Source organism: Sphaeroforma arctica (genome assembly GCF_001186125.1).
Source record: "Sphaeroforma arctica JP610 unplaced genomic scaffold supercont1.38, whole genome shotgun sequence".
NCBI lineage: Eukaryota > Ichthyosporea > Ichthyophonida > Sphaeroforma > Sphaeroforma arctica.
Window position 1 is genome coordinate 144943 of NW_014040520.1, and position 14700 is coordinate 159642.

Below are 14700 nucleotides of genomic sequence, written 5' to 3' on the forward strand. Positions count from 1 at the left end.
TTCACCCCCAACCTCGCTCCTCAACCGAATTATGACGGATAACCTGGTCCTACTTGGCATTTCGTACTCTGCACTAACCCATTCCACAGCATTACACGATAAAGACCCGATCCGAACCACAGAGGTGGGTACGCTATTTAGTAGGTCAGAAAGCGAATACGTGGCACACTCGATGGTGTCAGTTTTTTGTCAGCACCGGCCTGAATATCCTCCATTGTCGACTCACTTGGTCCAAGCTTCAACAGGAAATTTACTGACCACTTCGTCCCATCGATCTTCCCCGAACCACTACAACGGCTATGAGAGCCATACCATAGGTACAAACATTGTAACTTAACTCCTTTGAAATAAATAATATTATACCTACTAGGGGCAAAGCTAAATTCGGTTCGAGGATGTCGATATCTCAAGCTAGTGATATAATCACGCCCTGTACAAAGAAGAAAGTTACGTGAAACGATGGATAGCGAGCAAATGGAAAGAGAACAAGATGCATTGGGTGATCATAGTGGGTGGAGCACAGTTCATTTCTTTAAGATATTAGAATCGCCCGCTTTATGTCGAAAGACCACGGGCGAACCAACCATGACAGTTCTTCGATTACTGTTTGATTATCTCAACTATAACAATCGACTTGCAAACTTAACTCAATGGAATGATAAGGTACATAGCCGTGTGGTGGCTGCGATGGAGCTTAACATGGAAGGAACTGATCAAGACGAAGAAGATTATGAATTACGGAAGCGCAGTAAGAAACTCACGGTGTGGGAATACTTTATTCTATTCATGCTCATATTCATGGATTGCCGAGATAATATGGCAATAGCTGGTATGCACTTTGACATCTCAGAGCTGACAGCTAGACGAATCTATACCACATTCTGCATAGCATTGTCACATATCTTCAAATCAAGACAACCTTTCCCGACACCACTACAAGCCGCTCCATATACACCAGACCGCACCAAGCAAACATTAGATCTCAATGACGGGATTGCACTCTTCATAGGAGACTGTGCTGAACGGAAGATAGAATCACCCCTATGTGTGTCAAATGATTTATATTCTGCGAGTTTAGCGAATATAAAAATTGTACTACCATATGACACAATGTTGTAGCTTGTGGTAACACGTATGTTGCCGATATTACCAATGGCTACTGTGGGGCATCGACTGACAACGGCATATACAATAATGAGATTTATGGCAGAAAGATGCAAGAGGCGGATACCTTCTCAGATGTAGTACAGAAAACTATATTCATTTGCTACTTGTACGATAAGGGACTCACGGATCGATATGAACTGAAACGCCACTTGATATACATATGTACTCCAAGAAAGAACCAAAACGGACAACTAGTCTTTTTGCAGCAGCGTGCAGCTGACGATAAATTTATTGCCAGAGAACGTATAAACATTTGTAAGATTCGATCTTTCAAGGCGATATTAACGCCTTAGAGTAATTTAAACCCTAAACGCTTAGGTTAAGTCTAAGTATAATTGAAATCGAAGCAAGTAAACGAAATGAGTCTTTCAGTAAAGTGAAGTATGCCTCGTGAAAACAGCAATACTCTGAGGGATTGTGAGGCTGAGACATTGCCGATATATAATCCTCTCAGTATTGCTTTCGCTGAAGGGATTTTATTTAGTGTTTCGTTGTCGCTCTATTAGAAACTATAGTAAGTTTCGTTAGGGCGAATCCGAGAGACTCCTAAATTGCTATCTTTACAAAAGAAAGAAAAATACTCTTGATGTCCATAGTTATTGCATTAACCAATAACTTGCCACTTATCACGAAGTACCGACTTAGCCATCATCAGACTGGCACATCTGGTTGGCTGAACGGAGGATAAACTAAGCAACGCTAATAGTCCTTAGAAACCTATGTTCGGCTGAGCCATCTCGCAACAGAAGTATTCAGATATAAATAGATTTGGAAAGTAAATATAGTTCTATTAATAGAACTAGACCAAATCTTATGTTTGGTATTTTACTGGGGCCTTTTAATGGCCTTGTCCAAATATCTGATATGTAAAATGGAAAAGGTATTAATTAAAAAAACCGTTAAAAACCATTTTGGAAACTTAAGTTCCTCGTACTATTAAGAGTACGTTTATAGTTTACGTACTGCTTAAGAGTACCATCCACCGCCGCTGCCGATGCGTTTAACCGCACCGTAGCCGAGGTACTTGCCTCCGACAATAATAGTCAATATGTCAATGCTTCGGATAAGGATGTAGCCACTCCGATTAAGAAGACTACTTCTACAGACAGAGCCCGAGGGCCAACTATTGTTTCAACTTCAGAGCTTGCATTTACAAAGCCAAGAAGTGAAACAAGGGGCACGTCTCGAAACGCCCCAACCAATTCTTCTGACGAAACTCAGAAAGAAAAGTCCCCATTTATAGGGGACAAAGACGAATCTCAGAAGGTACCTATACCGGAACCAGACGAGGAGGCAAGCTCAAGTGGCAAACCCGAATCTACGTCCGAGACCACTGAACCAGCGCGCATAAGTAAGTTAATTACTGCAAACACTGATCTTAAGAATCAGTTAGCCGCCCTTATGAAAGGCATGACTGTTGAACATGTAGACCGAATGTATAGATCAGGAAAACGTATACAGCACTTACGCGAGCATGTTTCTCTGGGCATTACTGAAGCCCTACAGAAGTGGACAGAACGTCGACAGGCAATTACGCCCTAAAAGCGTAAAGGCCTGAGCGCTACACCTGTGTCAGATGAGCCAGATGTGCTCAGCGTATATATACCTTACGAGGTACTACCACCAGAACTCCAGGCTAATTACTCGCCTGTTCTAACACCCGGCCATGTGTCGCCCGTCCTTGAGGGTATTATAGACCCAGAGGCAGGTAAAAATATTCCACCACCTTTACCCAACTGGGATAACAATCGTCGGAAACCAGTTAAGACTGGGTATATTATCCAGACGCATGAATCATCCAAGATTATAGTACCAACTACTATCCAAGGAACAGAGTACCGAAAGGCCTCGACCATGGACTTTACAAGGGGTAATATACACTCTCGTAAACGTGTTAACGATGTCGAATTTAATCGCTTCGATCGCACAGCATTACACCAGCCAGCAAAGGATTTCCACTCTGACAAGGTGACCAAACTTAATAAATCGGTCGATTACATCATTAATATGGAAATCGCCCATGACGAGCACCGTGCTGACAACGTATCATATTTTGCTAATATGATCGCGATCAAGTAGAAGCACATCGATCAGCTACTTCAGGCCCAACGTGGGCAAGACCACAGGGATAACCAGAAGTACAAGGGACAGATCAGTCGACTTAAGTCGAACTGGGATGCCAACAACAAGCAGGTCGAGTTTATAAACAACCATGACCTCGACACGCTAACTCGTACGCTTAATGCGTTTACGGTCATGCTGGAGACGAATGATATCGCTCCCCAGCAATGGATTTCCGCTTTAATGCAGTCGTTTGACCCTACAGGAACAAATTACTTGCTCCTGCAGCGACACCAGCATGAGCTAGACACTTGTCATGACTGGCCAGCTGTGTGTTGGTTGGTTATGTCCATATTAAGCAAGGACATGCAAAGTCCAGGACTGAGTTCAATCTTAACTGAACCAGTTGAGAATACTCCTATTCAGAGTTATATTCTGAAACTTGATGCTGACCTGAAACGTCCAGATATAACAAAGGACAAGGCCCAGCAATGGTACGAGTTCCTGGTTATGCATGTTTTCTGTAAGAACATAGGGAACAACGACCGTGAAAGTCTGTACACCGAGTTGCGACGTAAATACGCTACTGAGGCTCGAGACAAGGGACATGAAACAAAGTTTTATCTATCCCGACTTACGTGGGAATAGTTTTATGATACTGCATTCACTCTTTTTCCCGCACACTGAGTAACCTCGAAGATAAAGGTGGTAAATAAGAAACCGCGCGAGCTCGCTGATCAAGGATACCTCTCACGCCAGACATCAGATGATAAACCTCATCAGACGCGTCCTAACCAGACACGTGCTCGCGACTCCACTCAATCAACGCGACCCAATAAACGGGCACGCGCGGAGGCGAAGGACAAGGAACCTCTATTTAAGGAGATTAAGAAATGTGCCGACGCACAGTGTGGGTATGACATGTACCAATTGACCCCTAACGGTTATTGGAATGGCAGACATGCACTCACCTGTACACACTTTCTTACTAAGTGTGACAAGTGTGAGAAGACCAATGGCTATCACGCCAAGTCATGTGACAAGAATCCTGACATTAAGTTGGAGTGAAAGTACTACCAGGTACAATCGTTACAAAGGAAATACAACGACTCTTTGGACGAGCGTGTAACAATCCCTGTATATTGCAATGGAAATAAAGTCCTTGCATTGATTGATCCTGGTTCAGAAATTTCATGCATATCCGACCGCTTTGTATTGATGAAAGACATTGAAAGGCGCACTCAAACTACTCACCTAATCTTAACAGATGACAAAACTTCTAAGTGTGATACCATGGCCACAGATGTTAAAATTTCCCTGGCCGATGATAGAAATATCACTACCCAAGCTATGATAGTTAAGATGTCACAGAAATACGACTTAATAGTCGAAATGAGTGACTTACACATTCTAGGTATAACCGAAACTGGTTTACCATATAACATAGATCCATTAAAGGACCAATCAGACGATAACTGTCTGAAACCATATAAGACCCCGTCAGACACAGTCAAGGCAATAATAAACCTAGGTATATACAATTATTTAGCCGAGCAATGAATGCATCACAGTTGAATTATCCAACTGTGAAGCAAGAGCTACTAGCCATAGTAGCAGCTTTAACACACTTCCGCGATTACTTATATGTAACAGCTTTTACGCTGATATGTGATCAGAAGTCCCTTTAATATATGAAGGAAATGAAGCAAGACTCTCAACTACTGAGCCGATGGCATGATATAATATCAAAGTTTCATTTTGATATCAAACATCTACCAGGGATACATAACCATTTACCGGATATGTTATCTCGCTTTGTACCGGACTTTAATAAATCCGTAAGTGAGTTACTAGCCACTGATTGGAAATGTAACCCCAGGTGGTTTGAACTGGTACAAAAGATATTTAAGCCACATACAGTTGACATGTTTGCTACACATCATAATGCACAACTTAAGAATTACAGGACTTCAAATCATCCTTTAGGAGATGCCCTACAACTAGACCTCTCCGAACATAATGCGTGGGCTAATCCACCATGGCAGTTAATTGCCCAATTACTAAATTATGTTCATATACACAAAGCTGCCATCACGTTGTGTTGCCCATTACGGAGTAAAGATCCATGGGTCAATACATTAATAAGCATGATACAATGCGAGCCAATATATTTAAATAGGGAAGTAGATACTTTCCTATATCAGGGTACCCGAGCCATCTAGAAGACGCACTGGAGACATACTAAAATATGTCGTATAGATCCCATTGGAACAACCAAATAGACCCCTTCTGAGACCTTCCTTAACAAAGTCAAAGAATCAGAGATTCCACTCTCTACTAAATTGAACGTTAGCAGTTCAAAGGCAACACAGCATTTGAAGTCTGTGCACAAGAAATACAATCTACTAATGACACTACAGTTAAGAAGCGTCAGTCTCTAGCTAGGACTCTGTTTAATAACATAAAGTCCAAGCCCGAAGTCTTTAAAACCATATTTTTAAAGGGATTAATGAAAGATTATCCCGAAGCATATACAGATATAATGTGACTTTTAAATAAGTTAGGTGTATCAAACGCACACGAGCGCACTCATGACACTCATGCGAAAGAAGGACAGGTATCTAGAAACACTACAGACTTAAAAACCACGCAGGTGGATTCTCAACACCCTACCTTTATTCTGGAGGAGCAGAATGATAAAAACATTCTTGCTTGGCTGACGCAAAACCATAAGCTGAAGCACCAGAACGTAGTAGACGCACTTAAAGATGCTAAGCGAAATGGGATCGCGCACCATAAGCAGGCAACTTTAGTTGACAGGGTATATCAGTCATATACAGACTGTGATCTCAACCAGATTAAGTGCTATGGGTTCGCACCGCTTAAGAGTGTGACTGAAGATGTTCCATGGCGCAGGGTCATCATTGATCTGGTTGACCTGTCTACGTCCGAGCACACAGGCGACCGTTACGTATACTACTTCTTTACCGGCCTACGTACGAGCACACAGGCGACCGTTACGTATGCCACTTCTTTGATGTGGCGTCACGGTATATCTTGCTCTATCCTTTAAATGACAAGAGTACGCAGACCGTGGCAGAATTATGTTGCCAAGTCTTTGCTGACCACGGGTGGCCAGGTATAATGTGTACTGATAACGGTAGCGAGTTCTGCGATGACGTAATGGAATCATTAGTACTCGTATCAGGCATGCGCCATAAAAGGGGTGTACCATAAAAACCGCAAACACAAGGCGCGAATGAAACGCGCCATAAAAGACTTAAGTTCTTCTTACGTACTGCATTAACGGATGATGCAGATGATTGGCCGTACCACCTTAAATGGGTACAAACTCAGATGAACGGGTGTGCTTATCCGGTTACAGGAACAACACCCGCTCATTATTTTCGTGGCAGATATAGTGAGTTACAAACACCCTTTAACAAGGACGAACCTGATCACCATGAGTTTTAATGGGTAGAGCAGGTACAACGTATACACAACGTTGTATATCCTTGTTTGCGAGAGACACGTAATGTGGCCTTATTAAAAAGGCAAAATAGATGGAATGCTACCAAAACAATTTAGCAGAGTATCAGGTTGGAGACAGAGTTAACATCCGTCAACGTAATTCCGATACTACTGTACTAACATCGAAATGGATAGGACCATATATCTTTGTAGCCGACACTAAAAGTGGAACCTATGAGGTTAACAACCCCGACGGTTCTAGTGCTTTAAATATAGGCACTAGTCGGATTCCGACTACTGAGATTATTCTCGCAAGAAGACATAATTCTACTGCACCTCTTGACCGCTTCGAATTTAAAGATATTATATGATAAAAGCCTTTAACAGAAAATGGCGTAAACGCCTACATGAGTCACAGGCTGAAAAAGATAGCATGTTCCCATCGTCTGAAGGCACGGAAGTTAAAACTTACCCGCCAACAGCATTTATCCCGAGCTTTACTGCTCATCCTTCGTATGTTCCAAAAACATTGAAGCGTAAGAAACGCCCCGTCGACCACAACGGACCTACTGGACCTAAAACCAAAACTCACATTGTAACCGAGAACGCTTAACTTCTCCACTTGAGAAACATTAACTATACGATATGCTACTTAAATGTTTTCGACCCGTTTTTGTAAGATTCGGTCTATCTAGGCGATATTAACGCCTTAGAGTAATTAAACGCGTAGGTTAAGTCTAAGTATCGTAAAATTCGAAGTAAATAAACGAAATGAGTCTTTTGGTAAAGTTAGGTATGCCTCGTGAAAACAGCAATACTCTGAGGGATTGTGAGGCTGAGACATTGCCTGTATATAATCCTTTCAGTTCTGTTTTAGCCGCAGGGATTTTATTTAGTGTTTCGTTGTCGCTCTAATTGAAACTATGGTAATATGGATAAACCCAGTTCAAAATGTAGTCTCTAATAAAACCCAAATATCAAATTAACCCTATTCCTAAATAAACCCTATCAGGGACTTCCTGGCTACAGCCGCCCCAAGCTAAAACACCACAAGTGTGCGAGCTTAAAAGATTGAAGGAATACTCTGAAAGCGGTTACGTGCTGGCAGTTATCCTCAGAGAGCTAGAGCATTGTGCTGGCATTTAACCTCAAAGAGCTAGAGGGCTCGGCTATTTGTTCACCACTCGATTTGGTGACTAAACGGTAAGTACACGTTACTTAAAATTATATCTATTAACAAAATTATCTTCTAACTATAACTGGTCTCTCCGGTGTTTCCGAGCTCGTGTCTGTGTATCTTTGTGATATGCCACAATGTCATTACCGTCGTCAAAGGCCTCGGCCGTTTCCCACGTCGGCACCCCCTCATGCCAACGCACCAGATATTCGAGTTTACCCGTAACATCATTTGTCCTTTGTTTGATGATGTGACGGAACGCTGACCCGCCTTCTTGCCAAAGATCATCGTTCAACGGTGGGTCTATACTGCGGTGGACCAACCGTAGTAACTCAATCCGTACCGGCTTCCCCTTAAACTCCTGGGGAGTGGACCCATCTCTATGTGTAAGGTCATAACCTTGACCGTTGCCGCCTTTAACTACATATGGACCAAACAGTGGGTGCATGGCTTTGGAAGATCACCCCTCCGATTTCACCATCACGACGTCGCCTTTATCAAATGGACTAAGTCATGGGCGTGTAACCGATCAAATGTCTGCGTCGATTTATCCGTATAGGTCGTAGTGATTTTATGCAGTGTAGGTAAAATTGTATCCTGGAGCTGGTCCAACCGTTGTGCCCACGTGTCATTAGTAACCGGTTGTTGCTCTGGGACGTCATCGGTGAAATCCGCAAACGGCACGTGTCGACGTCCAAAATAAACACTAAACGGCGCGCTTTTGTGTCGTCGGGAGATGCGCAAGTTCTGGTACAGCATTGTAAAAGGGAGACGTTCGTCCCATGCTTGGGGTACTGCCTCACAGACGATGCGTATCGAACGTGTTATCTCCTTGTGTCGACGTTCCGTTGCCCCCAACACCTGTGGTCTATATGGTGGTGATACTTTGTGAAGTATACTCACTGCCTTGACAATGAGGGCGACAATGTTGTTCGTAAACTCATTACCCATATCTGTCTGTAGCTTGCGAGGAAATAAAAACATCTGCGCGGTGGTTTCCTTCGTCTTATCTGGTGTAGCACGTAAGATCGAATAGCCGGAAGCCACGTCTAATACATGGAGGAAAGTTTATTCTGTCTTGTGGACGTTACCAGCATTGGAATATAGTCCACCTGAATGTGATCCCAAGGGTACTTTGCATCAATGCTTATCATCGGATGTAAGCCTTTACGTAGGGTATCCTGGCCCAAACACTGTCCACACTGCCGTTTAATTTCTGTAGCCAGTTCTAATGCCCCCGGCCAAACGTGGCCGTTCTGTTGTAATTGTTGGACAGTATCGGCAGCGCCGTGGTGGCCTTGCTCATGCTGTGCCTGTGTGAGTTGTGTACGCCGTTGTTGTTTCATCGGTTTGGCATTCGCAAAGGCCGGTTGTGCCCCCTCACTAGTTAACGCCACGGAAATCTCTCGTGCCGTATCCGAACACTGATGTTATGGCGTGTGTCGAGGTTCGGCATAGCCTAATCTTTGTGTAAAGCTTTTGGTGAGCTGGAAACCTGACGGCGGCCCCACTCGTGCAACAACGGTGTGTCCCCACGGCGTCTTCCCACATGCATACTTCGCATACCTTATAAATGTATGCGGGGTCCGGGGTACTAACATTGGCTCGGTTTGCAATAATGATTTGAAAAGGTCAACCCATGGTGCGCGAGGTGTCCAAGGTAAGCACACCGTCGCTGTAGCCCCATCCGCTTTGATATTCCGAAGCATGCGATGTATGAACCTCCACGGCGGATTCATGCATCTGTCAACCAACGCCCAGTTATGATCAAATGCACCGTCGCGCTCGTTCTTTGTCCAAAACCTAGGAAGCTGTGCGTTACGGTGTGCTGCGAACACGTCTATGTTGTTATGTCCAAAGATACACTGTGCTTGTTCGAAGTAGCTGGAAAATAATTGCCAGCAGTCTACATTAAGTATCTCTGGCACGTCTGTTTCCGCGGTCCCTTCATGTATACGACTCAGCATATCCGGCAGGACATTCCTCTCCCCAGGTATATGTGAAATGGTGAAGTTAAAAGACGCTATAATGTGGTGCCCCCTCTGTAGCATAGGATTAAGCTTCAGTTGAGTATTCATATATACTAATGCTTTGTGATCCGTAAACACCGCAAAGCGCTGGTCGTCAAGGTAGTCGCGGAAGTACGTCAACCCGTGGACTAACGCTAGTAGTTCCTTCATTGGTGTCGCATAGTTCTGTTGAGCTTGATTGAGTGTTTTGCTGAAAAACGTTAGGTAGTGTTTCTTGCCCACGACCCACTGGAACAGCGCACCCCCCAATCCGTAATCACTCGCGTCTATCTCGAGGTTGAGGGGGATATCATCCACCGGGAAGTGTAGTGCGACCGCGTTGACTATCGCGTCCTTCATCGCTGTCCACGCGTCCGCATGGCGTTGTTCCCACCTATCTCCGATCAGTTCATTCGGCTTCAGCTTACAAAACTCCCGTAGAGGGGCTGCCACGTGTGCGAAATTGGGTAGGTGTCCTTGTATCGCCGAGGTGTTGGCCAGTCGAGGAGTTTAGCCTGCTTCTCAAAGTCAACATCAATCCCTGCAGCTGAAACCTTCTTGCCTAGTATCATAACCTCTGCAAGTGCAAAGTGGCACTTCACTGGATTCAGTTTGAAACGGTGGTGCGTCAATCTTCTGATCACCTCCTTCACTGTATCGATGTGCTTTTCATAATCGTCACTGGCAATCACAATATCGTCAATGTAGTGGTGGACTGGTAGTCCATCTAGTATCGTACTGAGTGTTCGTTGGAATTGTTGCGTCAATATGTGCAACCCGAATGGTGCCGATGTAAATGAGTACTGGTATCGATCGTGTGTGAAACTAAATAGGTATCTAGAATCCGGGTGTATCGGTAGTCTATGATATGCTGCTGATATATCGAGTGTGGTATAGTACTTCATGCTCTTCAGTCGTGAAATGAACTCATTCACCTTCGGTATCAAGAACTCGTCTCCTGGAATCAGTGCGCTGACCGCTCGCATGTCCAGACATACCCGTACCTTCTTCACATTACCCTCACTATCTGACGTTGGAACTGCGAGTAAGGGAAGATTAACCGTCGTGGGAGTGGTCCGCTTCGTAATCACTAGGTCCTTCAACCACTTCTGTACTTGTTCATCGACATACGGTAACCATCTCTCGGATACAAAGTTGCGTGTCGATCGTCTCATGCTCCTAGCCTGCTCCCGTGTCACCGGTATTGTCACTTCACTCCCCTCTAAGCGGCAACGTGCATTGTCTGCAATGTCGGCGTTCGCTTCCAACACCGCGGCCAGCCTTGTCCGTACGCCGTCGGGTTCGATGGTATTGGGGACTTGGCGCCGAGCCATGGGTGTAAGGAGTTCATCTAGTTCCGTTGGATCGATAGGTGCGAGTGGTGACTGAATTCCGCCAATATATAACCCAAGGTCCGTCATCATGTCCAGCCCGAGTATAACGTCGATGCTGTCAGGGAGATTCATCAACTCGAACGATCTATTGATGATCTCTGAGCCATAACGTATCGGTAGCACTTCTGTTGTTCCCAAGCGAGGAGTGCGTACCGCTTTATCCACCAAATATATAAATGATTCGCTGGGTGCTGGTGTAATTGGTCGTCCAAGAGGTCTGCGGATGCTCGTGCGTTGCAACAACGGTTCGCACCTGTATCTATCAACGCTCGGAATGTACGACCATTCACCTGCAATTGTATATAGACACGGTTGTCGGAGGACAGCAGTGAGTCTTTTATTGCCATCACAGTCTTCAATGGATGCGTGAACGTGAATGCTACATCATCATCGGACACCCTGAGGTCTCAATGTTGCTCTGTTATCGGGGTCCATTGGGGCTGCGATGTGTCCGTTTGTGTATCTACCGCCTGCTCGAAGTCATTGGCTAGGATGGAGTGTATATGTAACTATGTGGCCGACTGGCTATCGTATCCCGGACCCTCCTCATGTGTGAGCATATTAACCTGCGGTGTCGTCGTAGTCGAGGTCGACTGTCGGCTTGGGTATTGTGGTGGTTGGTGCACAGACCCCTGTGGTGGCGTAGATTGCTGTCCCATAGTCACCTCTCTCTGCTGCTGACTAGTGTCTGACGTCCGTGTCCTCACGTCCTGCCCCCCCCACTCGGTAATGATGGCAGCGCGGTATATGTCGCAACCCTGGAGGTGCTTGTGCGCGGCAACCGTTGCACGTCGTTGGGTTAGTTGTTGGAGTCAGGCGTTGTTGCCATTGTTGCTGCTGACGCTGGACTATGTGCGGGCTAGGTCTACTATTCGTCGTCTCCCCCCGGGTTGAGTCCCCATTGTGACCTCGACGATTGACTAAACGTTGAGTCGAACGAATCTGGGTCGCCTGGATATCCGGACTGAGCAGCTGTAGTAATTCATGAGTCTTCATGAGTTGCCACTTTGGATGTAAGTGTAACGTGCGCTCATATGTCCGGGATCCTAAGGTGTCCTCCAACAATTGAACTACGCAGTGGTTGAGCAAATTTTGCTTAAAATCTGCATCGGTCTGACAACGCTCGTGTGCCCGACGATGATTCTCCATAAGGTATGTCATCTGTTCCATTACTGGAACATTACTAAGTTTCTGATGTCCCGTTGCTAATTTGCGAAATGTGGGGTCCACCGTAGCCTGAGTCTCGTGTGAACAGATTTGTGTTATTCGGAGTTCTGGTGCCCATGCAACTAAACGTTGGTGATTAAATTTTATATAATCAAGTGTAGATTGTTCGGCTTTAAAGTGACTTAACACCTTATAAAACCAACGAAGACACCATGCTTCGTCGAGAACCGAAATCTGCGCATTCTTAAGGGCTTCTCGCAATGCTCCTTTAGTGTCGCGCTCCATAATATTGCTGAGGTTATACCGGTTCGAGAGCCACTCCGGCCAACTACGTGGTTCCCGCGGTTCCTGTTTGTTCGCCGGTCGTGAGTCATGGGTTGCTCTTAATGTCTCGAGTACACCTCTTAGTGCCTCCGCTCGTGGCAAGTTGTTGGCTTCCACTGCACTACATAATTCCTCCGACAATTTGAGCATGCGCGCGTGCAAGGCTTGGCGGTCCGCCGCTATGCTGTCTGGTGTAGGAGGTGTGGCCTGCTGAGCCAAGCGTCGACGCTTCTCCGATGACGTGGCTTGACTCGACGGTGTGCGTTCAAGCAGCCTGCGTGACGGTAGACTGTCATTCATAGCTTCTCGTACAAATTTTTGGCTCTGACGTTGTGCTTGTAAGGACTTGTCCATGTTGTCACGTCGATTATCCAGTGCCTCCCTCCCGTGAGGGTTCTGTGTAGCTCTACGTTGTTCCTTTGCAAAGTTTTGACGAGATATCGTTTCCTACTGTGTATCGCCTTCGTCCTGATCCGACGATATGTACCCTAACCCATGACGGGCATCGTCGGCTCCTCTAATGCGGAACTCGATGTTGTCCGGTGATGAAGGTGTGTTCCCTCGTCGCAGTCGACGCAAACGCCGTTCATATTTATCTAATAGCGATTGCTGTCGCCGAAGTAGGCTCGTCATTTGCTCTGGTGTGTCATCGTCTCTACCTCGGCTCTGTCGTCTCTCTTTGGTATGAGAACGAGGGCGCTTACTTGTAACAGCACGTGATGCCTCTGGAGGAGTTGTCCCCTCCTGGTAGTGAGCCTGCGACGTGTTAGTTCGGGGGAACGTCGTTCACAATCCGTGAAGTCCACGTCACTCGGTGTGGTTATTCGCCCGTCGCGTTGTTGTTGTGCTGTTAGTGTCCGCTGGAGTATTGTTTGGTTAGTTCGACGTTCTGACTCTAAGTCCTCCGACACTTCTCAATCCGTATCTACTCGATCCTGAGTACGTCGTCAGAAACCTCGTTGATGGATGTCATCCCGCTCACGTTGTTCTGGGGATAGCTGTTGCTGCCGACGACTCTGTCGAACGTTAGCCATGGTTGAAGTAAACTTCTGTTTGTCTATTGATAGCGATGTCCCGTTATCTTTGCCTCTCTTCCGCCTTAAGTATCCACTGCTTAGTCCTTCGAATAACCTGAAGCCCCGTTGACGGTACATACATCGTCTACGTCTTGCTCTATTTCGTAGTCTCGACGCATCGGCGTTGTCCCTGCATAGGCAATCGTGCCTTAAGCTAATCCCGGGTCTCGTTGTGGTTGCTCTTTCACTCTTCCAACTAACCCCTTCTCTTGGCTCATGTGCCACTGCTCTCTCGATAACTTCTTGCTCCCGACATACGTCTTCCATCTCATCTAAGCACATGTTCTTTACTCCTTTCAAAGCTCATCTACTCCCCCAACGATTATCGCCTCTAACTTCTCGTAGCTAATCAGTTTATCCGCCAATATCACCCGTCGTTCTCGTCTGGGATCCCGGGCTTACGCAAGCACTTGTCTCTTCTAACTCGCTTGGACGGCGCACACCCACATTGAACGCACACACACATTGCCATTGCTTTGTGTTCACGTACACATTGATGTCACCTGCTTGCATGTTCATCACTTCTGGTACTAACTTATTTCACATTATTGTACTCTATATTGGTGTATGCGCTTACTGTGTGTGCAACTTACTTCCTGTCTGTTTAACACTTGCTGCAATGCACATCTCTCCGTGTTACCGTCTTTGCATGAATATCTGTTACCGTGAATTCTTACCCATGTCATACTGCCACTCCGATTATGCCTGACCACTATTTCTTATTCCACCAGGTTACTTGAGCGCTATACATGGCGCATCTTACATATATATCTCTCTATTTGACGTTTTCTTACGTACCTGATTGACGTGTACGTCTACATTCCTTGTTGTCTTGGTGATCTTCCAACTTTTAC

General features: G+C 45.5%; 1 protein-coding gene across 1 annotated transcript; it reads left to right on the forward strand.

Annotated features, from left to right (window-relative positions):
* Window positions 1–459: 459 nt before the first annotated feature.
* On the forward strand, window positions 460–1119 carry SARC_01053 (hypothetical protein; the record flags this gene model as incomplete). The annotated part of the gene is made up of 1 exon (XM_014305248.1): window positions 460–1119. The coding sequence occupies one exon, from the start codon at window positions 460–462 to the stop codon at window positions 1117–1119; it is 660 nt and encodes a 219-aa protein (XP_014160723.1).
* Window positions 1120–14700: the final 13581 nt, after the last annotated feature.